Raw genomic sequence first — 21,915 nt, forward strand, 5'->3', positions numbered from 1 at the left:
GCTTTGTTCGCCATCGAGGTACGACGCCGAGTCTTTTTCTCCCATCATTCTGGAGGAGGCTATTACCTTAGTCTACGCTGTCTTGCTTCAGTGCCACATCAAAGTACCTTTTCAGTTCCTACGAGAAGATCGACACGTGGAATCAGCAGAAATGAGAGGGGAATGTTCTGTCTTGTCATCTATTATCGTGTCCATGCTCAATGCCCTTCGAAGAATGCATTCGAGCAAGATCACACCGTATATCTCAGTATCCTGTCCAATCGCACATGCATATCCATATCCACAAACGACCACCACAATATACATCTCAAACCCATATAAGGAATAAACAAAACACAAAAAAAAAACTCCAGGGTATATGTTCCTTTTTTGTAAAATCCAAACACTGACTCAAAAAAAACCGTAACGACCTCATAACTCCTGTTTGTCCAACGCCCAGATCTCCCAATGCTGCAGGACTTCCCACCCGACCCGACGGACTTGGCGGCGCCATTCGCGACCGCGGGGATCCCGTATGACTTTGGGGAGACAAAGGCCGTCCTCGTCTTCGATTGGGGACTGAATTGTCTCCACGGTGCGGGCGGGTGGGGTCTCTTCGTCATCCGGACGGCTGCGTTTACCTAGGACGGAGGGTGGAGATTGCCGGTTGCTGCTGGTGGTGTAGTTGGTGTTGAAGGCGGGGATGATCGAGGCGTTGTACGTGTTGTGATGATGGTTGCCGTTGAGGAGGTCTTTCTCCGGTACCGTAGCATGATTGGATTGCTGCTGCTGCTGCTGCGAAGGACTCTTACCGGCCTCAGTGCTTGGGGCGCGGGTGGTACTCGGGGTTTGAGGCTCGACGGCGTGGCCATTCGACGGTTCCGTGGGAATGGTGTAGTGTTTACCTAAGAGGAAGGCTTTCCGGCCGAAGCCGAGGACTTTCAGACGGTGGAAAATCTGTTGATCGGCGAGGGCAGCGCTGAATTTCTCGATGAGAATCTCATCGTCGGCTTCGACGAGTTCCTGCAGAGTGCGTGCTGAGGCGAGGGGGTTGGCGGTGCGGGAGAAGAGTTTGGAGGTCTGGCCGGTCAGCAGCTTAGACGAAGACTGGGTGGAACGGGCTTGATCCGATGCTGGGCCGGTGGGAACAAGGATGCGAAGTGCGGTCAATTGGCGGAGGAACGGTAATAGTAGACCCAAGGTGTCCATGGTCGAGAAGTCTGCGGCGAAACCTAATTGTTCGAGTTGCGGACTGGCGTGCACAAGGCGCGCTATCGTGTTGGCCGACAGTGGCCAGCGCGCAGGGAGCAGAAGGTGACGGAGAGTGGAGGCATGGTTCGAGATGATGTTATTCAGGTAGCAGTCACGGATAGTTGCTTGCAGGCTAGGGGAGTTGACCGGGGTGTTTGCGGCAGACGAGTACGTCACCGAGCCGTTGGTGTCGGACTGTGGTGGGGTGAGTGCCGTGGCAGCGACGGGCTGTCGCGGGGAATTGATGTCGTGGCCCGGATTGGAGCTGGCGTTGACGAAATACATCTTCTCCAGACCGGTGAAATGACCTATGAAGTCGGCATGTCGTCGCGACAACGCATCTTGTCGGATACATTTGATATGGATCTCAGTCTGGGGGACTGTCGGCCAGGTGCTGTCCACAAACGTGTTCATCGAGACATCCGAGCCTATGTCGTTGAGAATCGTCACCTCCTCCATGGGTTGCTGGGCGAAGGCAAGCTGAAACTCCTCGGTATGCAGCGCGTACAGATTCTGCAGCCCAATCTTCCGGATGGACAAGGGTCGTTTCGCCGCGATACACTTGCGGAAGTAGTCGTGGAGCATGACGCTGGGCTCCTGCTCGATACGCATGCGCGGCGACCAGTGCAATTTCAGATCCCGCAGCTTCCTGCACCGGAACAGCAGCGTGGAGATGTCGTCCGGATAGCAGAGTGGATCGATGTCGGTGATCTTCAGGGACCGGAGTTGGGGGATGGCCGGGATGATGATGGTCGGCCGCGGATGGCGGCTCGACGGAAACCGTAAAGTCAAGGAAGTGAGTTTGGGTAATTGTGCCAGCCCCAGATACACCGTCTCCATCATCTTGGTGTTGAGCTCCCAGCTGAAGCTCTCCAGGTCCGGCATCTTGTCCACCGCCGCCCGCACCGCGATATTCAGCATCATCGAGGAGTCCGGCACTCGGCCCACCCGCGCATGCTCCTCCAGCTCCGACTCGCGCCAATTTCCCCGGAGCGTCAACGATCGCACCAGGTTGGCGTACGGGCGCGTGATGACGGCGTTGAGCCCCATGGAGAATGGGCTGGCGCTCCCCATACCCTCTGGCTGGTCATCCCGATAGCGGATTTTGTCATAGGAGGTCAAGGTGATGTTCTTGTAGAGCTGGGGCAGAGTCATGTAATTAAGCACGCGGCATGTTCGACAGAGACGAGCGAGATCACCAGGATCATCGAGCTGTGAGATGTCTCGAAGGTTAGCATATTACGTAGTAATGTTTACCGGAGAATAACAAGGGCTCGTGGAGGACGCACGGAGGTAATAATGAGAGCGATCAAATTCAGCGGCAGAACGAGTAACGGAGCACCTTTGGGCCGATCCGTGGTGACACTGGCTTCAAACATGTTCTGATTCACGGTCGCCATGATGCGACATCTGTAAGGGGGATGGGCGTGGCATGGACTGTAGTGAAAACAAGACAGGTGAAGAAGCTCAGGGCACAGGCAGACATTTGACTACGCACGGGGATTAAGGTAAGTTAGCAGGAAGAAAGAGGCGGCAGCGGCAGCGGCAGCGATTAAAGAAAGAAAGTGGATAAGATGGGAATTGAGTGAGTGAGTGACGAAGGGAAATGGAATTATGGAATCCCGGGGAAGCTTTTATGCTCGGCTGACTCAGATAGCCAGACCCCCTCATCCTCATTGCACTTTAGCTTACCTGCGTGGACTCTGCAACACCCTAGAAATTCAGAGATACATTTACATTGCTTATCGCTATTAGCATATGATCGCATCCCTACAAAGTATCATCTTATCACTAAATTGTGCCCCTCCCGGCAATTAGACTCGATATCTCTAGCGACATTCAGCTTCTGGCATGGCATGTCAGTTCCGATGCACGGAACTCTAATTATGCGCATAACTCAAGCAAGGGTCAAAAAAGGCACATGCTTGTAACGTTATTGAGTAGTAGTAGCCTTGTGCCTATAATAAGACTTTAATCTAAAAAAAACTCCAAGACAACTCCGAACTCTCCCCGAGGAAAATCATCAACCCTCCAACCTGCCCAAAGTTCAGACCTTAATCGGCCACGCCCCCAAGGTAAACTGCGAATTACACATATTGGTCAACTCCCAGGTCTCGGCGCCCAGCACCGCGGGACTACCCTCATCCTCCCAGTCGCCCATCGCCCCGGCCACGAACATGGCGGCCATGAAGTGGTCGTCGGTGGCATGCGCATCGCGGTACTCCGGATGCTTCATGAGGCGGGTCATGGCGCGGCGCAGCTGCGGGCCGGAGGTCTTCATAAGGACGTCCTCGACGGCCTGCCGGAACTCCAGCGCCCAGGCTTCGGGCGGCGTCTCCATGGCGAAGTTGTCGCGGAAGCGCAGCATGGGCGCCCAGCGGTTGCGGTACAGGTTGTGCACCGCGCCGCCCGTGCCGATCAACAAGTAATTCTCGCGGCGGAGCGGGCGCAGCACCGCGCCGACCTTCAGGTGGAAGTGCGGGTCGTAGCGCGCGTTCAGCGAGATCACCGTCGTCGGCGGGCAGCCGCGGGGGAACATCCGGATCAGGATCAGGTAGACGTCGTGGATCCATTCGAAGGTCGCGTTGCCGCTGACGTTGAAGCCCTCGCGCGCCAGGAGCTCGATGCACCGCTGCGAGGTCGCCAGGTCCGGGTTGAGCGGGTAGTCGACGTATTTCGCCGGGTCGACGTAGGCCACCGGGCTTTTGCCGGGGTTCGGGTTCGTCGCGACTTGGATCTGGTCGTTGAAGCAGTCCCAGTGGGCTCCCTGAGGGGGTTGTCGTGGTTAATTGGCGGGAAATTGCTGTCTCTTTGGTGATGGCTTGTTCCTTACCATGATCACAACGCCCTTGATCCCATGCGCAAGTGCTTCATCACCACACTTGCGCCAGTAATCGGCCGAGGTGCTCTCCTCGCCCAACATCATGGTAGAGCCATGTGAAAAGAAATGGACCGGTGTCAAACCTACAGTTGTTTAGTAAGTGTTGTCTAACATGCAATGGTAGCCGCCCATAGAATCGAACAAGTATGCGGTCCACATACCCATCTTCTGTTCTTAGCAAAGACAGACTAGGCCCCGCTTAGTCGAGAGCGGAGTCAATCAAGAAATGAGGCCAACAATCCTAGTCGCAACATGGCTGGCCTGTCAAACGACTTATACTTGGGCGTTTGCCCCGGAAATAGTGAAAATCGGGAGCTTTGAGAGACTCGGATGAGGGAGTGGACCACAAACCGACCACTTCCCCACGTGGACCACACACCGCAGCCGATCCATACCTTGGGTACTTTATTGCGGAGAACTGGGGCAGCTGCGGACTCGGTCTTGTTTCTCAAGGGACTTCCAATTTCATTACATCTCAACACGCTCAATTTTACGCTTTCAAACTGGTCCATGATTTCAACTTCAATTGTCATCTAAGCCATCTTCGTTGCAGTCGACTCCCTCACCACATAGCCATCCTGTCCCTCGGCATGGAGAGATCTCGATCCAGACCCTTTCTCCTCATCATCACTCCTTGACTGGGTGATTTCATCTTTACTATGCTCAATCGGAGTATGATCCTTGATGACCAGCCACGTGGGGACCACCGCAAGCCCTACGACACGCGTCATTAGTCAGCCGTCCATCGAAACGTAGCTACAAACAAGCGTGAGAAGCCATACCCAGAAGAATCGTGTTCACAGCGAGAGGAACTCGGCCTCCATACCAATCGCGGGTGTTGAGACCAAAAGACACGGCCTGAGCAAAGCTCTCCTGCCCGCGAAGGATACCCGAATAACGCGCTATGGTCGGATCAGTATAGGTAATATGATGCAGTCAGCACGTGGAGTACACACCTAGCTCAGAGATATTGTCGGTCATTGTAGCGACAAGGTAGTACATGAAGTTCTGCAGAGCTTGCTGGGAGAATTCTGGATCAAAGGACGATGTTAGTGGGACTAGATCGTACTTCAAGGGGAGCCTGGACGCACGCCAGAGAATCATCACGAAGAACCCCTTCACAAAGTCCTTGCTGGTCCAGTCCAGGACTGGAGGGTTGGCGGTGAATTGTTCTTGAACAACCCAGCCATAAGTCCAGGCTGCGATGTGGACGACGATGACGTAGTAGAAACTAGTTATCGGAGGTTAGGGGCGGGTTTGACGATTGACAGCCGCGGGCATACCTGTATGTGATCCGGCTCTTGACAGGAAGACCCTTGTAATCGAGGAATCGACTGATGATCCCGGATGATAGCAGGTTTGCAAAGTTGCCTGATTAGCGTTAGCTTGTGATCGGGATTGCTGATGGATGAGAGATCAAGTTCCAGGTGGGGCAACGTACTAACGAAGCCCATCAGAGCTCGAGCTCGGACGTTGAAATAGTAGGTTTCGAAATCTGCAGACTCATATCAGCAGGTGAAGCAGAAGCGTAGACGACTTGACTTACTGCCGATATACTGGTTGAAGTAGGCAGCCCAAAACACGGGCAACAACAAGAGGACCTAGACGCATAACATGAGCATGGGCACTTTATTGGCATGAAACATTCACTTACCTGCTTCTTACGGCAAAGCTTCCAGAGCTCGTGCATCTCAGCGCGCCATGAGCCCTGTGCGATAATCCTGACGGGACTCCCATCGCTACGTTGGACCTTTTCAGGCGGCGAAAGGAAGTATGCGACAGGAACGGCCAGACATTGCAGCGCAACGAAAATCAGATATACCTCTAGATAATGTGTCAGTCGGCGGCCGCTATACAACAATCACAATTTGCTGCAACATACCAGGCTGAACCTTGCCTTTGCCCCCAGGAGAACTGTCTCGAGTCAGCAACGTTCTGTCTAACTCGTCGGGAACCCCTACTGATTGAGACCCAGGACGATAGCACCACCCAACAACGGTCCACCGGTCCGAAACCACAGCCAGATACTATCTTGGGTCAGTCATCCTCGTAGCAGCCGGTTGTGGCGGATACTTACTTCATGTACTTGCCGCGTTTGCCGGGCTCAGGATAACCAAGTGCAACCGCACCCTCAGACGCCCAGAAAAGTCCCGCTCTGATACACGTAAGTATGAGATCGATGATACACTTGGGAAGGTTTGCACTCACGATAATCCACATGCTACCGACCCGACTAGCACGAACCAGACATTGCCCTAATCCGGTCATTAGACACAATCACAGAAACTCGCAAAGGAGAACTCACATAGCGGTTGTTCGTATACAACGCCGCGCTGCATCCTGTCAGTCTACCAAATCATCCAAAAGAACCTCCGCTCCCCGGCACATACGAGTATATCGGGTACCCGACCGCTCCCAGAAGCAAGGTCCAATTCAAGCCAATCCGGTTGGCGATCGGGGCGCCGAAAATGCACAGAAAACCCACTACCGACGGACGTCTATATGTCAGTGCCCCAGGTTCGAATGCACTTCGACACGAACTGACTCACTCAGAGCAAACACCAATGCATTGGCAGCGTTGATCAAGAACGGCGATTCCGCGCCGCCTGCACCCAAAGAGCTCATCGCATTCCACAACCCCGGGGCTAAGAAGCCCACTCCGCCGATCACAAAGGCATTGAACAACGTAGTGTGATACCATGTCCGTTTGCCCAGCTCGGGGGAGGCATTGCCGTGAAATGCCATCGCGAAAGGTCTAGAATTCGTTATGGTCAAACTCTCGACAAGTGATCCGCGAGCGCAATGTGCGTGTGTGCGAGCATATGATGGCGATCATGGCTATTTGTAGGGCGACTCGCAAGCCCTGGTTGAGATTTTTATCTCTGGTGGCACAATCCTTTGGCATTTCATTTCAAGCATCATTGACGTGCAGGATGGCGTGCTTGCAAATTTGCCGACTGCCCATCTCATGGCAAATCGTCTACAGCAATTAGTATAGTATAGTATGCTTGTTGAGGCCAATGGAGGTGGAAGTTGGCTCTGGGTGAGTGGGACGCAGAGCGGGCTGGACCGCAATTGTCCTTACGTACTTGCTTCCGATCCTAAGCGAAAATTGAGTCACTGATTCAATTAATCTCTATTAGAGGAATTATTAGTAGGGTTGAGACGTGCGAGTTTAAGCCGATGCGCATTCAACAAGTGCTGGAAAGGTGCTCGTTTCAAATTGAATCCAAAGATATTCAAAAGAGACAAAATTCAAGGTAATAATATATACGTATATAGAAGTCTGTAGTACATGCATCCCAAGGGGTATCTTTTTTTTTGAAAAAGAAAAAAAAAAAAAAAAACTGCGCCAGGAAATGTTCAATGTCGGCGAGGTGTGAGAAGGTGTGAGAAGGCCTAGGACACCAGCAATTCCTTTTTTGAGATGACTCCGACCGAAGCCCATTTTGAACAATCGAAATGAGAACAGTGAGTGTGTAGCAGCCGAATAATAAGCCATTGAGACTATAGATAGCTCGAGCAATTCGATGGACGCAAAAATATGACCGTGATAGATAGAAAGAGGTGTTAAAATCCGATACTCCCCGCTAATTGAAGCATCCATGTAAGCATTAACCCGAGAATATAAAAATAAAAGCACGAGGGGTATGAGTCCTAGTGTGACACGATGTCCAATTATTGCTGGGATCGTGTATCACCATTGGGTGGAGTGCCATTCGATTGAGCATGAGGAGACTGTGGCGAGGGTGATTGCTCTGTTAGATTTTCGTCTGCACCCGTTGGTTGGCGCCCATCAGGGTTGTCGTCCAGAGCCGGCTCCGAAGTGAAACAAGCAGCAGGAGTTGAAGCTTGATCTGGGCGATAATCATCAAAGCCCACTAGAGCCGCTGCCTCGGGATCATAGCGCAGTTCCTGATACATATTGCCATCGTCTACGCTCCAGGGCGCAGCGCTTCGAGTTTGCGGCTGGATGACTCTCAAAGGCAGATCCGTACGACCTTCAGCACGCCCCGAGGGGGCCCGCTGACTGGAGTTTGTCGTTTCTAAGATACCACTATCATTGAAATGCTGCGGCGACCAGGTTTGCTGTCCTCGCCGTCTCGCAGGAATGACAGTGACTGGCAGTGGAGAACCTGAGCCTTGACGTCCAGAGCCGGGTCGCAATCGTTTCGGGATCGGGAAGAAAGCTCCAGCTCGATTGGGTCGAGAATTGTACTCATCGTCGCTGTCGTCCGAGGGAAGGTCCGGAGGGGGATTATCCTCTCCAGTAGGATGCGATCCAGGGGCTTCTTCTCCCGCTTGTGCTGAAGCAACCTCTTTTGGCAGAGATGCGCGCCTTCGTTTGAATGGATTCAATAAAGTTCGCCACCCCTTGTCCAACTGAACAATTTGGGGAGATTGTTCTCTAGTCTGCTGTTCCGACAATCTATCATGAATTGGACCAGCTTGTTGGCTCTCCATAGCTGTTGCCATCTCCTTGGCAGCCACTTCATCGTCCATCCCCTCTTCTTCCTCCTCCATATGTGGCATCGCAACTGGTGGCGTCGGACTGGATACGGGGTGGTAATGCACGTTGTACACGGTACTGGCGGCACTTGTAGTATCGGCCCGACTGACGGGAGTGAGGGCCGCAGGTGGAGGGGTTGGCCGCGAAACAATCCTCCGGCGCCTAGCGTCAGCGGATGCAAGATTTGTCTGGTTCTCCAAGTTAGACTGCCAATTGCGCCCACCTCTGGTTCGCAGAGGACGATGAGCCAGGCCCATCATACCTCCCCAGCCGGAGGACATGCCAGCACCACCGCCGCGATCATTATTGTTGGGGTTGTAACGAGGCCAATCGACCTCCTCGGAAGGAGTTACTTCGAGCATTTCGTCTCCATCAAATATCTCCCGTCCCAAGATGCCATCCTTCCGCTCATCTCTCTCCAGAGCTTCGATCCGTTCCACCCATTCCCAGACAACGACACTCGCTGCAGCTGATCCAACCCATCGAACATAAGTACCCCACCCAGCAACCTTTGGCTTCGCCATATCCAGAACAAAAAAGACGACCGGTATAAGGACGGCGCACAGAGACAAAAGAGCCACCAAGCAGATGTTCCTCATTTTCGGATGAAAGAAAGCGAATCGGTGTTTCGAGAGAGAATAGAAAATGACCCAGGCGGCGTAGAGCAAGTTCAGAGCAAGCTCGAAGAGGTAACTCAACGCCGGTATCGCGTCTTCGTATAATCGCGGACGCGTGGTATGAGATTTCACCAGGAATTTATCCAGGATGCTGAATGTGGTATCGAACACGATCAATGCGAATCCTGCCCATTTAATCATGACCTTCTCTTTGTGCCGGGGAAAGAGGCGAATTAGAGTCTGAACTTGAGCAAGCCAGAGAAACGTGCTCGAGATGACTCGAACAACTCGGATCTCCATCCCATCAATGACTTCGTCAGCTAACGCCTCAGCGTCAGAGTACCCATAATAATATTGTTGTTCGGCGACCCGGAATGAATCCACAGTAGCAATTGTGAGCGATACAGCTACCAGCAGCGCTGCGACTTTCTGTAGCCAAGGGCGACCACCCACGCCAACCACCGAAGAATTACCGCTGTATGAACCGGTGATCATGCCGCGCCTTCCCAATAAGTTCGCGCCACCACCAGGACCACCAACATAGAACGTGCGCGGCGTGATGAGAAGAATGATGACGAGCAAGTAGCTGACCACAGTCGTGCAGCCCATGGCGTACAGTTGGGGCGCTACCGAAGAGTAAAAGGGGTCGGTGGTGTCAAGCGCCGCGACCGCATGTTGCGTGGCAGTCGCTGTACTGGTACAGACCGGTTCGTAAATCGCATTTTCGGTCAAAGTAATCGCATAGGATCGATTCAAATATACATGGCCTGATTGCAGCGCCGAACCCGCGTCAGTTTCAATGTCACAGTACGGAGAAAGCGGGGGAGGCATGTGCCACCATCCGGGGTCGACGAGAGTTGCCTTCCCCGAAGATTATTTGGCCTTGACATACCATCGCTTGGTAGTAGAAATGGAGTACAGCCTGATTCGTATGCCCTGGTTGTCGTTGTCGTTGGCTGAACCCAAATCTGGCGAGGGGCCAGGTGCCCGTCATTCTCCATAATCGAACAGGCTACCAGGACGTTTCACGTCGCGGTCAAAGCAGGCCACACACGCCACAAAATCATATGTAGGAAATGTCATCAATGCCAGTAAGAATTTGTCGTCGCACAGCAGGTTCAGACACCCATAATGGCGATAGGTCGGAAGCGCTCTATCGATTGCCGACGGTCGGGGAATGCGAGCAGAGCACGGAGCGATCGTGTTCGTCTGTAGAGGACCTTGGACTTAGGAATGCTTCGACTTGATGGTGGATCTCCCAGCAGATATCGCACACAGTGTGAGGGCTTGGATAGCGACAGAGATTGATAAGAAATAAGCGACTGAGACAGATCTATGAACCAGACTTGGGTTTGGTCGAAGGTGAAGTCCGACAGAAGAACCGCCACCGCGGTCCAGATTCCCCGGGCCGACCCCAGGGCTCACCGCCTAAAGGGGGGTCCCATCACCAAGAAAGACATGACGTCCTCGTTCTATTCTCCCTTTTACTCGGTATAAGCAATGTGTCGTGGGGTTTGGGAGTGAGCATAGCTTTCGAAGTTCGCTTGAACTTACGTCACTCAACAAAATGAATGCTTCGCGAAACAGGACGGTGTTATCTACTTTGATGATCGATATATATCATGCCCCAAGACGGAACTATCGAGGCTTGTATTTGTGATATGCGACAGGTCATAATGTACATGCAGAGTATAGTACGAAGCAGAGACCAGAATATACCGACTCAACCATAAGCTATGACAGAATTATTGGACACGTAGGTCAGCATGCATGCTTGGTTGCCAGGCGAGGACATTGTCATACTCAGATCAAGTTGACACTGGTTAGTCGAATACTTATCTAATGTCTTGTCTTCTCTTCCTTGCATCGCAAGGGAAAATAATAGAACTGCAGAACGAGGCAGATTCGAATATATACATTGTCTTTCGTGAGAGTATTACGCGATATGTATGACTAGACCATCATCTGGGCGGTGGCCCGTACGACATTTGCACTGGAGCTAAGTATGGTGATACGAGAGCTGCTCCAGAGACTCTGGCGAGCCTTTCGCGCTCCTCCTCTCGTTTGATTATCTCAACTTCGTCTTGGATCAAGGTACAGCACGTACAGCAGGTTGCTCGAATGCAGTCGGATATGAAATCGCCTTCGATCTTGTAAGCTTTGCGCACTCGCCGGTGCTGGATTGTAGCTAGTAGCCCTAAGATGCTGGGTCAGCTCGTTGCACGGAAGAGTTGCAGCTGGGAATTATTTTACTCACATTGGCAGCCGCAAAATAGGGCCATTGCTGTACATGATCCATTGCAGACATTATATCCGAGCATGTTCGTAGGGTCGTCTCCCCGGGACATTGTCTGCAGTCGATGCTGCGTTTTCCCATAGGAAATACAAGGGCAAAACAGGCCCAGGAAGCATGAGCCAATGTTTGTACAGCCACATAAACTGGTCTTCCACGAGCCCCCTTTAATGGCTTGGTTAGGGTGTAAGATTTGTCCCGGCCGATGGTAAGCCATGATTTCATGCGCTGCTGGTGTAGCGGATGGGTTCGATGCAACTGGAGGAGGAAATTTAGGCAGTGAAGTGGAATTTAATGGGTTGGTATCAGGCGAAACTGCCGTGGAATGACTTTCCAGTACCTGTCCTGAGGCTTCCGGGTTGACTTTGACCGGGAGCGGCCCTGGACTTTGCGGAGGATGTGCATACGAGTAGTCAGGTACCACTGCTTCAACCTTGGCTGGCTGAGGTATTTCATCGGCAAATGGAGCATAATTCGCAGGATGATGCTGAATATTCGGCCCGCCTGGATAAGCATAGAGGCCCACATCGTCACTCAAGTGCTGTGTTTTCTCGTTTAAGGGTAGTTGTGTCTGTTCTGGCACGCTCCTCGGCTCTGCTGGGAGGTTGCTCGGTGCGCTCGTTGGCAAGGCTGTCTGCCTGATTACTCCTCCGGGTGCATGCATCTCCGATGGTGTTGCAAGAAAGGAGTATCTCTGACTCCTACCGTTCAAATTGTCTAGACTGGAAGTATCCAGATGGAGTTGCCTGCTCATCTTGACGTTTGTCTGGTTTTTCGTTCGCCAAGATGTCTCTCTGGACCCCCTGATGGTATGCAATTCCTGTGATCTGTCTCCAGCTCTAGGTGAGCATGAGACGAATTCTCTCAAGGGGAAAGTAGCGAGGGCTCGGATTCCTTGCTCGCATGTAATTGTTCCGTGAGATACTACATGTATCGAAGCGAGACAGGCCCTCCCCGGAAGTGATCCGCGGAAGGCATCTATTTCAGAAAAGAAAAGATCTCAAGATGCAAGCAGAATTAAAGACGGCGCAAGAGCAATGTGGGAGGCAACTGCATTATGTGTAGCCTGCATTGGGAGAACGAATTCCCGGGGTGGAGTTTAGAGCGCGTGAGATGACAACCTCGTAGCGGGGAGACCAGGATCTAAATGGACAGAGCTTCAATTATCAGGGTAATATCGTTGCGCCGAACAGTCCTTAGGCTGCACCATTCTGGGACCTTTCACACCAGAAACTGCTTCGGTTGGTTTGGTGATCATTCGGAAGTTTCCGTTGCGCCTTCAAGCACGTCTCATCACATCACGGTCGGCGCCGTCACATTAGGGATGGGAGCCGAAGCGCTCAAGTCCCAATGACATTGGAGGAAATCAGGAAATTGCACCGCAGAAATGTAGAATCTCACCACTAGCCACTGACACATCTCTTAGCGTGGCGGTAATATACCCTCCAGTGACATAAGGAATTGGTTGATTGGACTTAAAGCAGACAGGATTGACAGGCCGAGAAATTTGTGTTCTCGCTGTTGCTGGTCGATTGGAATCGGGAACCGCTCGGTGGGTGTGGCACGTCTATGGCTCCGTACCAGAGCATCGCCTTCGGAACACGGCTGTTGAGTTCAGACTGCGCGTCACTTGAACGATCGATTAACTCAGATGTTTCATATCCATGGATGTTGTAACTACTGTACTTCGTTCGGGTGCTCAGGCGATGCGGTCTGGGGAAAGATATCCGTTTCCCCGTCTGAAATAGCCGCTGAGTGCAGGCGCCATCCATCACATGACAGGAGGATGTGCCGTACCTAAGGTAGTTATTTGTTCTCACCTGACATCGTCTTAGTATAGAAGAATCGCAGGCGTTAATCATCCTCTACACCCGTACGCGCGCCATTATACCAAGTCAACTGAAGCGACGATGTGTGGAACTAGTGGACTCAATCGACCCTCTCTTACATCGCCAATAAACTTGATACTGAAAGATCGATAGCTTTGGCAAATATCCACTGCATAGTACACATTGCGCCGTGGTTCGTTCTTGTTCTTACTATAGCTGACCAAAGAGAGCTGAGTGTTGATATTTTGAGGACTATATTCGATGTTCAGGGCAAATTATATCTCACAATGGAGACTGGACATGAGTTGACTGGAGACTCGATATGTGTAAGGCAAGCTGTTTTGACGTATAATCGGGCAGCTTTCGAAAGTGAAAAAGCCGGGTAACAGCCTCGGGTCAGTGGAATAGAGCTGTGAAGCTACCCTCATACGCATAGAATATAACTAATGAGCTGAGGGGTGATATTAGTTTCGATTGTAGGAGAGCATAAGTCCTGCAAGTGCTCCGTCCTACCGCCAAGAACGAAACTTCAGGGGCTTTCACTGAGAACTCGAAAATTGGATCGACCAGGCGAAGCACATCAAGCCCACCTCCCAGTTCGAGTTACCCTGTGTATTAATCCCTTCCTGATAAGGCAAACCTAATGGCACCAGCAGGATGAGTGAATCCAGTCATGCAAGGCGTCCGTGGCCACCCTTTGTTGAGGAATTTGTTGATGAATCCATCTCGAGTGATAGCGCACCCAGAGATTCCAGAGACGAGCAGCAGCGATGCAGACCAGAGATAAGAGCTCCAGCAATTGGATTGAGATTCCAAGGTCCGCCCGGCATGCAGCCAATTTACTGTATCCCATAGAATGACACGCACAAGGACTGATAAGGTCATTTTAGTCCTAGATGGCATACGAGCTCATAGCACAACTGCCACCTCTCTCACTCACAGCATGCATATTGCGTGCGATAGCACCTATCGAATGGCTGAGAAAGTGATGAGACGTCAACACTTCTAGTCGTTCTGGCCCAGGTCGTGCAGGGTCAGCATCTGAATCCTGAGGAAAAGCGCATATGACGGCATGTAGAGATTTCACATTTCGCAAGCTGGGAATAGTGAATGAAAATATGACAATGGTTCGAGCCTGGAGTGGAGAGAAGGTCGAGATTGCAGTTTCAAACTTCGATTAGTCTTTGGTTGAATCCAGGATAAGGCACCAAAGTCCGGCATTATTCTCAATGCCTGAGGTACTTCATACGGCAGAGGTCATTGACCCCGTTGACCAGCCGGACGATCACGTTTTTTATTGATTGGTAGATCAAACGGGAGGGTCTGGGATCCAACTTGGAACCTTGAATGCGGAACGGGTCATGCGGCGGGGGTGGGGAAGTACTGCACAAAACTACGGAGTACTCCGTACATTGCACAGTGCTCAGTACAAATTCCTCTTACTGAGATGTACTCTGTACTGAACTCATAGTAACTATCGACTGCCTGGCGACAGCTTATGCACCCATACTAGCCAATTTCTCCTTTCTTCCGACCTTATCTAATGGCTATCACAACCCATGCAGGCATGTGGAGTATGTACTCTGTACAACAATGGATATGGAGCAGAATTCCTTATCTATCAATTGATTCATTTCTTCTCTATGATTTGGTTATACAAGGTATCTATCGCTTATCGGACGGTCTAGCATCGCATCTAGCGGATTCCCCAAATCGCAACCCCACCGGGATCCGAGAACTCGGTACAGTACATATGCAAGGTGATTCGAAAAAAAAAGCCTCCAAAAGAATGAGGTTGTACAAGACGGTTGCACATATGAATATCTATTCGCAAGCATTGCGAGGATGCAGTATGATGCCCGAGAAGACAGGTCACATATTCAGGGAAGCGACTCTTCACCAGTGATTGACTCACTCATAGGATGTATTGCTGACAACAATTCCCTCAGCTCAGAGAATGGCCGATCGAGTACTTATATCGTCATAGCTGCATTCCGAGTGTCCCGACAGCCCTTGCCGTAGGCTGATTGAATAGAAGACAAGACTCATGAAAGCTGGCTTTAAGTTCTTATCGACCATCAATCATATGCCAGAGAGCGTCCACGGGACCTCAGCATGAAAGTGTCTGGTAAGTCACTCAGGAATGATCAGACGAGGACATGCTGTTGAGCTTCCTACAACAAGAGGCTCTATCCAGGGAGGACTGCTGCATACTAATAGCCTGTAGGGAGGTACTAAGAATAGGGAGTAGGGGGGAGAGACCGTACTGCGGAGGGAATTTGCCTTCTCCGTAAGGTTTCAGTACCTACAGCCATTTCACAATCACCTGCTGGATTGGGGGATTCTTATTAGCTAAATCATTTCCTATTTCTCCTTGGGGCGTCTGGATCCAGGGATACACAGAGTGAATTGGGAACCCAAGCGCATCCTGGCAGGTGATTATTGATTTCCTCATCTGCTCAATCCTCCCTAGCTATCTACTGTAGTGACTAATAGTTAGTTAGTTGAACAGTAAGGTATTAGTTTGTGACTGGTGCAAAGGCAGGAGGATATTTTAAAAACATTTAAAAGTGGTGGCTGTACGGAGTAGTAGAAGAAATAAGAGCAAGCATCCTTAAGGAACAACCTTCATTTAGCGTTGTTTCTTCTTACTCCGTACTCCGGACACCATCTGGTCTTGTTTCAACTCACATATTTTTTTTGTTAAAGTTTCTGAATTGAATTCCCATTTTTGCTCTGGACTCCTTTTCCATTTCCACCATTGTTGCTTATCATTTTCCTGAGGGAACAGTGACCAGTCATAACTTGAAAAGACATTTAGCTGAGGATCCACAAAGGCGGTGACGAAGATCCGCGTCATTTATCGTTTTGTTGGTTCAGCCAAACGCTTCTCTTCATTTGGTTCCTTTCCTTTCCTTCTTCACTACTACTACTAACCTTGAACTTACCAACTACCTACTCACTCCACAGTACTTACTACTCCGGATTAACTACTACTTACTACTACTACCTACCTAACCTTGAATTGGACCTTTCCCTGCTTTACTATTTTGAGACGGAGTATCTTTCTTCAACCTATCTGGCTGCCTGAACCTACTTGACTGGCTTTCTGTCTACTGCTGCAGCTACCTCTGTACTCCTGCGGCTTACTGCCTGCTTCCTTCTCCTCACTTTTCCTGCTTCTTCTCCTCCGGCTACTGCGCCTTACTGCCCTAGAAGATTACCGACTTCTTAGGTACTTCCTCCTCGTCCCCAACTAGCTAGTCTAGAATAGTTCGCCTCCGTCATTCCGACTCTCTCTCTCTCCCTCTCTCTCTTCCTTCCCACCCCCTCGACCTTATTACCCAGTACTACTTCTTTTCCAAGCCACGATAACGCCTCATTCGTGCCTGTCAGTGAGTTTCCCGGACCCTGACCAAAAACAACCAAAAAAAAAAAAAAGAAAAGAAAAGAAAAGAAAAGGGGGAAAAAAAAACAGACCATCCCCACTCAAAGTCTTTCTCTCCAGCCTGTAAGGTGTCTATGCCCCAGAACGTGGCTAATGTTTTCTTGATCTTCTCGATCGTCTCCAGTTGCTAAACCCCCAGTGACGCCAGCTCCCTTTCTCCCGCCTCCCCCCGAGTGAAACACCCAACCATATTCTTCCAACCCCAACAGCGTTTCTTCTCCTTCTCGGCTCCTTTCCCACCCTGTCCTCATTGTGCATCCCGACCAATGTCCCCCCCATGTCAAGACCTCCATCCGCGACAGACAATACCTGGTCAGGACCCCTGGTGACACCTGATGCATCTGCCCAATATGATTGCTCTGAAGGGCCCGACCTCCCGCGCGACCAGCAGCGGCGCCACAACGATACTCGGAGCCAGCTCATACATCAAGATGCCCAGCAAGCTCCTTCTCCATCCCGCGCAGAATCTCCCACGGCTCATCAATGGGCTAAGCCCGCCTCTACCTTTCCTCTAAAACGGCCCACTGCAGCCCCCGTGGAAAGGCTGTCCCGTCCCGACCGCTCTCATAGCCCACAGTTGTCTGAGAGAGATAGCATCTTCGCAACTCATTATCTGCCTTCCGAGACCGACCCTAGCACCACCCCGCGATTATCGCCTTCAGAAGATACAAATCATGAACCACCTGCAAGTCTGACTCCTCTGCTTGAGGATGTGTCTGCTTTTGCTTCTTCGGATTCTCCTCACAAGGTCATTCCCCGCTCTAATCGCGTCGGCACCTCCCACATGGAAGTTGACGTCCGCAGGAAGCATCCGCTAGACACTCCTTCTTTGCTTCCGCCGGGGGTCCCGCATTCTACCCCTCTGCTCCCGGTAGACTCGGACACCATTGTGGACGAGCAATCGGGGTTGGCACATCGGAGTGCCCCATTTTCTGCATGGGAGAGCTTGCAACCCCTTAGAAAAGTTTCTTCTGATGGTGCTGCTAACAAGCCGGCTGCGTTGGCGGATCATCTAGCCCATCGCAGTCTTTTGTCAGCCTCCCTTCATGATGCGCCATTGCCGCCATTGCCGCCATTGCCACCCTTACACTCCTCTGTCTCTTCGCCTGGCGTGCACTCTCCTGTAACCAGTGTCGACACAGCCCACCATGCCTGGTCGATGTCGCAACCACATGAGGGCACACGTGAGAACAGACCGGAACGAAGTTCGAGTCGTAGCCGGCGTGGCAGAGTCGAGCAATCAATCGAAGCCAACCTGGCAAATGCGGAACCCGCCTCCCATGTGCGCAGCCGTAAGTCGAGTCACTACTTAGGCTTGTTCAAGGAAAACACTACCTCTCCTGATCGTAAAAGAAGAGAGGAACGCGCCGGCAGACACGATGATTCCACAGAGCCGAATGATCCACACCATCGGGTCACTCATTCGGAGCCTCGCTTTGCCCTGGAGCATTGTGACTCCCCACTGGAGGCTTCATTCCCGTCTGACGAAGGGGAACTCAGAAACACCAAGAGTTTGTCGCAACTATCGCTCGCTGATGCTCCACTGATCTTGCCAAGTATAGAAAGTGATATAAGTCAGATGAGGCACGGGGACAACTTCAAGAAATCAAAGCCTCGGGCTCTACCCCGAAGCCTTCTAGAGGAGATCCGCAACTTTCACCTCACACCCGGCGGAGCCCGTGGCACTTCCTTTTCACGGAGTATCCCTACCCAATTCGCTGAGAGGGGGCGAGACTATTTCTCCAAAGACCATGCAAGCCAAGGCATTCTGGGTTCTCACCTGTCCGGATCTGACTCGGACCGGGAACAGCGTCGTCCTTTGGAAGAGGAAGAGGATGAACAAATATCCTCTGCCGTCTATTTCCCTCATGAGCGTGTCACGATAGCAGAAGAGGTCGATTCCATCCCGCCGTATGCGGACACTGAACATGGTGGGGCTCCAATCGATATCTCGACTGCGCAGAATGGCCACGTTCGGATGCCAAAGAGACAGGTTTCTGATGACCTGGAAGGTAATCATGTGGACATATCTCTTCGCTCTAAAAATGATAGTAGAATCCTCCACGGCGACCTACAGGGCATGCAGAGTGCTCCAATAGAAGAACTTAATGAAGAGCCTCATGCTTCCATTCCCGAGCGCACCACTGATTATTATTCGACATGCGAATCTGAGTTTGCATCCGCTGATGATAGTGGGATGTCTGTTCGGGACGAGGAATCGAGCTTGACAGACGAAGCTGATGTCACGCCCACTGCCACCCCAACCCAGGGCCCGAGGTTTCCTCGTGCGCGGCGCAAGCATAGTAACGCCGCACCTCTCGGCGCAGTGGAGCTCAAACCCTATCGTCATCAAGTGGGTGGCCATACGACCGTATTTCGATTTTCTAGACGGGCTGTATGCAAACAGCTCAACAACAGGGAGAATGAATTCTACGAGCGCATTGAGCGCCGACACCCCGAAATGCTGATGTTTCTGCCAAGGCACGTATAAAATGCCATCTGTTCAATTCCACAAATCATTACGACCTTCTACTTACATTGTCGCTAGATACATTGGCGTTCTCAATGTCACTTTCTCAAAGACACCAAAGCGACCCAAGGATACGACTAAAACCAACGGAGAACACAGAGACACCAACCATACTGCGAGCAATTCTAACCCTGCTGACAACAAAGACTCAACGGCTGCAAATAGCTCATGCCCCTCTAAGGACACCAATCAGCCACGTATCTTCAGTCAGAAGCAGGTCACTGGCATCATACCGCAAGTGATACTGGAAAACAACAGACATATTATTCCAGCAGATCTATTCTCTCATTGTCAGCGTCCAAGGACTGCCGATGGGTCGATGACGCAGCGACGCTTCTCGACCGGAATTGAATCCATGTCAAGCCGACAAAACGGACATGAATGCTTGGCTGATGGTCCACTATCTCCCCAGGTGCTTAAAAAGAAGCAGTGGGGCGCGACCACTGTCAACAGACAGTTGCAAGAGCAAGTACTCCGTGAAGTCTTCAGTCCCCCTGCTGTGCACCATCACCGACGCCACGCACGTGGTCATCTGAACCTGCCAAGGACATCATCAGACGGCATTCGCCGTAGAGTTAATCTCTCTGAAGACCGAACTTTGAGTCGTCGTACTGCTTCTGTTGAAGACGCGCCGACGCTCGCTGCTGGCATCGACATTGCAAAGCAGACAAATGACGGGCCGGGGCTGTCTTCATCGGCATCTACGGCCTTGGATGCAGGCCACAGTCGACTTGAGAAGGTCAGAACTGAAGAGTCCCCCCCCCGTGCTAGTTCACTTTCGCGAAGTCGGCCCATGAGGCGCCGCCGTTCAGGGAGCGGATTGCAGAGACGGGGCAGCTTAGGCTCTGGACAAGGTGGAGGCGAGCTGCTGTTTTATGACGACGATGGGTACGGAGGCGACAAGGAAGACGGTGTCTTCCCAATGGAGGGCGATGTATCCGTCAAATCGCCATCAGGACGTCGAATGACTAACCAATTCGGACCGCCTCTCCCCAACCTCAAGACTGCTGTTGCCGCCAAGCCTGCCGACCAGACCTTGATTGAACCTTCGGAAGAGGGCTCTAGGCATGATGATCACGTACTGCTCCCCTCCAATCCCAAAGAAGCGCAGACACGGAAGGATGACAGGGTTCAATTTTTCCTGTTGCTGGAGGATTTGACAGCCGGCATGAACAAGCCTTGCGTCCTCGATCTAAAGATGGGAACGCGTCAGTACGGCATTGAGGCTGATGAGAAAAAGCGTAAATCTCAACGACGCAAGTGCCAGTCAACAACTTCCCAGCAGCTAGGTGTCCGTTTGTGTGGTATGCAAACGTGGAATGTGAAGAAACAAGAGTACTCATTCGAGGACAAATACTTTGGTCGCGATCTAAAGGCTGGGCGTGAATTCCAGGATGCTCTTACCCGATTTCTTTACGATGGTGCTAGTCAGCGAAGCGTGACAAAGAAGATTCCTGTCATCCTTGAGAAATTGGCACGACTGGAGAATATGATCAGAAGGCTCAAGCGTTATCGCCTGTATGCCAGCAGCCTTCTGATCCTCTACGATGGTGACCCAAACCCGACAGATGGAGCTACCCAAGTCAATGGTCGGTCAGGGTCCGGCACCATGCGAGATAACTTGCAACGTCGGAGCTCTGATGATGGCTATCTAGATGTGCAGCTGAAAATCGTGGACTTCGCAAACTGTGTCACAGGCGAGGACGAGATTTCTCCCGACGCTCCTTGTCCGCCCCAGCATCCCGACGATATTGATCGTGGTTACTTACGCGGTCTTCGGACTCTACGAATGTACTTTCAACGGATCTTGAAAGAAGTCAGCCACGATGACTACATAGAAAGAGGCGAGGGTGAGGCTATTGCTCTCGGATCTCGACACTCGGACCAAGACGAATCATCGGAGCGGTTTTGGGATGAAAACGTCATGGAGAGTGATCCCGGCGAGGTCAGCTTTTAGTGGTTGATCCTCGTGTTTGGAATGATTCCCGCGAGCGACAACCCTTTCCTTTGATCATCTGCCTAGTAGCCGCCTCGACTCAACGTCCCACCATTTCCACACCTTACTCGATGTTCTGCCCGAGCAAGCAATGCGGGGATTGGTTTCGTGACAGCGGACTTGCTGTCAGTAATTGACGGCTATGACCTGTCATCCTGTCGCAAGCGAAACGATATTGACGAATTATAACGGCACTATGCTACCTAATCCAAATCTTCGTCTATTCATGCCTGGAGCATGGTAGGGGAAGGTTACTGTATTGCAGCCATATTCACATGGCATGTTTGAAATTGTTTTTCAGACCCGTTACCTTGTCTGTGTTTTCTGATGGTCATTTCCGGTTGCTCCTTTCTTGGACATGTTTTACTGCTCTATACCTCCTGGGAGTAGGTGCACAGCTCTGGGGTTTCTAATTGTGGCTTTGTTCTTACTCGTTTTCTTTTTTTCTGTTTAAATCAGTTTGACAGGGTAATATTCGAGACTTGTGGTACTTGTGTACATACATATGGGCGCAGTAGCTAGACAAGAACTCATAATTCACACTCTACGTTAGGACTTCAACTTCCTAAGGCTTGACTATA

At 51.4% G+C, this 21,915-nt stretch overlaps 6 protein-coding genes across 6 annotated transcripts; 1 reads left to right on the forward strand and 5 right to left on the reverse strand.

The window, feature by feature from the left end:
• Positions 1-247: 247 nt before the first annotated feature.
• On the reverse strand, positions 248-2,893 carry BO72DRAFT_442411 (uncharacterized protein). The gene is made up of 2 exons (XM_040943506.1): positions 2,520-2,893; positions 248-2,442 (listed from the first exon to the last, which is right to left on the reverse strand). Exons 1-2 carry the CDS (start codon positions 2,628-2,630, stop codon positions 412-414), a joined length of 2,142 nt encoding a protein of 713 aa, XP_040795253.1. The 5' UTR covers positions 2,631-2,893; the 3' UTR covers positions 248-411.
• A 341-nt stretch (positions 2,894-3,234) lies between these two features.
• On the reverse strand, positions 3,235-4,276 carry BO72DRAFT_490664 (DODA-type extradiol aromatic ring-opening family dioxygenase; the record flags this gene model as incomplete). The annotated part of the gene is made up of 3 exons (XM_040948145.1): positions 3,235-3,997; positions 4,064-4,194; positions 4,273-4,276. The coding sequence occupies 3 exons, from the start codon at positions 4,274-4,276 to the stop codon at positions 3,278-3,280; spliced, it is 855 nt and encodes a 284-aa protein (XP_040795254.1). The 3' UTR covers positions 3,235-3,277.
• A 70-nt stretch (positions 4,277-4,346) lies between these two features.
• Positions 4,347-6,978, reverse strand: BO72DRAFT_20232 (MFS general substrate transporter). Its single transcript, XM_040939607.1, has 15 exons — positions 6,661-6,978; positions 6,502-6,595; positions 6,417-6,444; positions 6,320-6,366; positions 6,189-6,266; positions 6,073-6,138; positions 5,994-6,025; positions 5,766-5,935; positions 5,658-5,712; positions 5,553-5,606; positions 5,395-5,482; positions 5,203-5,342; positions 5,068-5,142; positions 4,894-5,013; positions 4,347-4,826 (listed from the first exon to the last, which is right to left on the reverse strand). The coding sequence occupies exons 1-15, from the start codon at positions 6,854-6,856 to the stop codon at positions 4,645-4,647; spliced, it is 1,425 nt and encodes a 474-aa protein (XP_040795255.1). The 5' UTR covers positions 6,857-6,978; the 3' UTR covers positions 4,347-4,644.
• Positions 6,979-7,435: 457 nt separating this feature from the next.
• BO72DRAFT_442421 (PalH/RIM21 family protein) lies at positions 7,436-10,589 on the reverse strand. The gene is made up of 2 exons (XM_040943507.1): positions 10,131-10,589; positions 7,436-10,005 (listed from the first exon to the last, which is right to left on the reverse strand). Exons 1-2 carry the CDS (start codon positions 10,237-10,239, stop codon positions 7,790-7,792), a joined length of 2,325 nt encoding a protein of 774 aa, XP_040795256.1. The 5' UTR covers positions 10,240-10,589; the 3' UTR covers positions 7,436-7,789.
• Positions 10,590-10,852: 263 nt separating this feature from the next.
• On the reverse strand, positions 10,853-12,663 carry BO72DRAFT_453853 (DUF614 domain protein). The gene is made up of 2 exons (XM_040946080.1): positions 11,496-12,663; positions 10,853-11,435 (listed from the first exon to the last, which is right to left on the reverse strand). Exons 1-2 carry the CDS (start codon positions 12,283-12,285, stop codon positions 11,200-11,202), a joined length of 1,026 nt encoding a protein of 341 aa, XP_040795257.1. The 5' UTR covers positions 12,286-12,663; the 3' UTR covers positions 10,853-11,199.
• Positions 12,664-17,085: 4,422 nt separating this feature from the next.
• BO72DRAFT_473403 (inositol polyphosphate kinase KCS1) lies at positions 17,086-21,295 on the forward strand (the record flags this gene model as incomplete). The annotated part of the gene is made up of 3 exons (XM_040947202.1): positions 17,086-19,161; positions 19,216-19,289; positions 19,357-21,295. 3 exons carry the CDS (start codon positions 17,086-17,088, stop codon positions 21,293-21,295), a joined length of 4,089 nt encoding a protein of 1,362 aa, XP_040795258.1.
• Between the last annotated feature and the right edge of the window lie 620 nt (positions 21,296-21,915).

The sequence above is a fragment of the Aspergillus fijiensis genome (genome assembly GCF_003184825.1).
Source record: "Aspergillus fijiensis CBS 313.89 unplaced genomic scaffold BO72scaffold_108, whole genome shotgun sequence".
In the NCBI taxonomy this organism is placed as follows: domain Eukaryota; kingdom Fungi; phylum Ascomycota; class Eurotiomycetes; order Eurotiales; family Aspergillaceae; genus Aspergillus; species Aspergillus fijiensis.